General features: G+C 25.6%; 1 protein-coding gene across 1 annotated transcript in view; it reads left to right on the top strand.

Moving 5' to 3' along the window:
* The first annotated feature begins 1,105 nt into the window (after nucleotides 1–1,105).
* Nucleotides 1,106–2,559, top strand: part of LOC107455124 (chitin deacetylase 1) — a 38,169-nt gene continuing 36,715 nt past the window's right edge. The window contains exon 1 of the mRNA XM_043041061.2: nucleotides 1,106–1,250. Within this exon, the coding sequence (XP_042896995.1) occupies nucleotides 1,208–1,250 (43 nt within the window). The 5' untranslated portion in view covers nucleotides 1,106–1,207. The remainder of the gene's footprint in view (nucleotides 1,251–2,559) is intronic.

Genomic DNA, 2,559 nt, shown 5'->3' with positions numbered 1-2,559 from the left:
TATTGTAACAAATTAAATGAATAATAACTGGTTTTATGTTAATTATTAAATAATATGTACTTTTAAAATAAATGGACATGAACGCCATTTTTAAAGTTTCTGATATAAATGAAAAACGTACTGCACTATTACGTGTACGTGTTTGGTTTTGAACCAAAAAATGTAATCAAAATTGTTTTTAAAACTAAAAATGAAACCAGATAAAATTTTCGTCACCATAAAATGAATTTTTTTTTAATTAAGTATGTAACACTGATTATTATTTAGAGGAATTAACGCTTATAATTATATAAATTTGTTCTGAATGTATGCAGGAGTTAATCAAGTGCTGTAAAATTAGTATTTAAACAATTCAGAAAATACATTTAATTGATATGAAGCATTTATATTGCCCTAAATTGACGATAATTTGTAACTAAATTTGTTTTGAATGTATGCAGTAGTGAGTTAATCAAGTGCTTTGAAAGTAGTGTTTAAACAATTCAGAAAATGCATTTAATTGATATGAAGCATTTATACTGCCATAAATTGATGATAATTTGTAATTAAATTTGTTTTGAATGTATGTAGTAAAGAGTTTATCGAGTGCTTTGAAATTAGTGTTTAAACAGTTCAGAAAATACATTTAATTGATATGAAGTATTTATATTGCCATAAATTGACGATAATTAGTAACTAAATATCTTTTGAATGTAGGCCGGGATTAGTTAATCAAGTGCTTTGTTTAAACAATTCAGAAAATATATTTAATTGATATGATGCATTTATACTGCCATAAATTGACGATAATTTGTAATTAAATTTGTTTTGAATGTATGCAGTAAAGAGTTAATCAAGTGATTTGAAATTAGTGTTTAAACAACTCAGACAATACATTTAATTGATATGACACATTCATATTGCCATAAATTGGTGAATAATTCTTTAACTAAATTTGTTTTGAAAAATGGAATTAATTTTCGAAATTTTTGTTTAGCCGGCATGTTTGTTATTCTTTACTATAATAAAGAAAATATGTAATGCAGGAATATGAAGGAAAACTGTCATTTAGGATGGGCAGAATAAAAAAATTCTCGTGAAGTTGTCCAATGAGATTCCTTAGAGCAACCACCTGTGAAAGAGTAAAAAAAATTAGACTGTTTTGCGGCCGGTTTAAAAAGAGGGACACGACGTCATTTGTTCACTACTCTCCTAACCTGTATCCAATATGCTGTGGATTGGACTATTACTAGCCGCTTTTATCCAAAACGGTAAGTAATCTACCGTTATTTTAACTCAAAGACTAAAAACAATTCAATTAATTAGATAATTTAATTAAAAATTAATAGTTATATATACTTATACTGTAGTTTTTACTTAAATATTCAAAAAAAATTCTGTAATTTGATTCTTAATCTTCAATTCTCGGAAGAGTTGATGCATATTGGAGTTTGATGCATATTAGAAGGCATATGAAAATCAAATTCTTATATAGTTAATATTAGTTAATGACAAAGAATAAATAAACGTGTAGTAAGGCAGGTACTACACATTTGAACCTATATGAAAAATGCTTTTAGGTTTCTTCTTCGTTCAATTTTTTAGAATATTAACCAATGCGCTGAGAAAAAAAGTATGGTCAAAACTACCAGAATATGGTTAAATTCACCGTGATGCTAGTTTTATGGGAACACTAAAAAGTTTGGTAATTTTTAGCGAAGTGCTTTCGCAATGATTTGGTGAAATTAACCTTAAAATATAGCGTGATAAAATTTGGTATTTGTGGCAAAATTTGATAATTTTATCATGATTCCTTATAGCATGATATAAAAACCATTTATTTGATTGAATTTGCTTTTCAATTTTGTATTTTACACCAAATGTTTGGTAATGCGAACTTTAATTTTGAAAACCAGAATTTCCAGCGTACCATTATCATATGAATGGAAAAATTACCAAATGATTGGTTTATAAATACCATATATTTTGGTTTTATTACCCCAGAACTATGTTGCTATTGTTTTTAATCAGAAAAGTCATTATCACAAAGTACGGTAATTTAACCAGAATTTTTTTCTCCGCGCATTTCAATATTTATTTTCACGAAATTTGATCTTTATTTAATTTTTTAATAGTTTTTTTTGTATAATATATATATACAAAGCAAAACACCCTATAACTCTTCGCTACCAATTTGAATATCAGAACAAAATCTTCCGAGAAAACCTAAAGAGTTAGAAGCTATGTAATCGAAACTTACGCCGGTAGTTCATTTAATATCATGATTTTATCTCTGACTATTCATTTTATATTTTTGAAAGTATCGTACAAGTTTTAGATACTCTGAAGAAAAACTATTATTAGTTATTACATCACACTTCAATATTTCCTTAAAAATTAGCTTTAGAATTATTTACTGAAAATTTAATTGCACTTCACAAACCAAACTAAGGATCTTATTTACTAGAATTTCTTACTGTTACTTTCATTAATATTATTAATAAGACAATTTTGCAAAAAAAAAAAAAAAAAAAAAAAAAAAAAAAAAAAAAAAAAAAAAAAAAAAAAAAAAAAAAAAAA

The sequence above is a fragment of the Parasteatoda tepidariorum genome, chromosome X2 (assembly GCF_043381705.1).
Source record: "Parasteatoda tepidariorum isolate YZ-2023 chromosome X2, CAS_Ptep_4.0, whole genome shotgun sequence".
In the NCBI taxonomy this organism is placed as follows: Eukaryota; Metazoa; Arthropoda; class Arachnida; order Araneae; family Theridiidae; genus Parasteatoda; species Parasteatoda tepidariorum.
The sequence above is the reverse complement of the archived record's forward strand: the minus strand, read 5'-3'. Positions and strand labels throughout refer to the sequence as shown.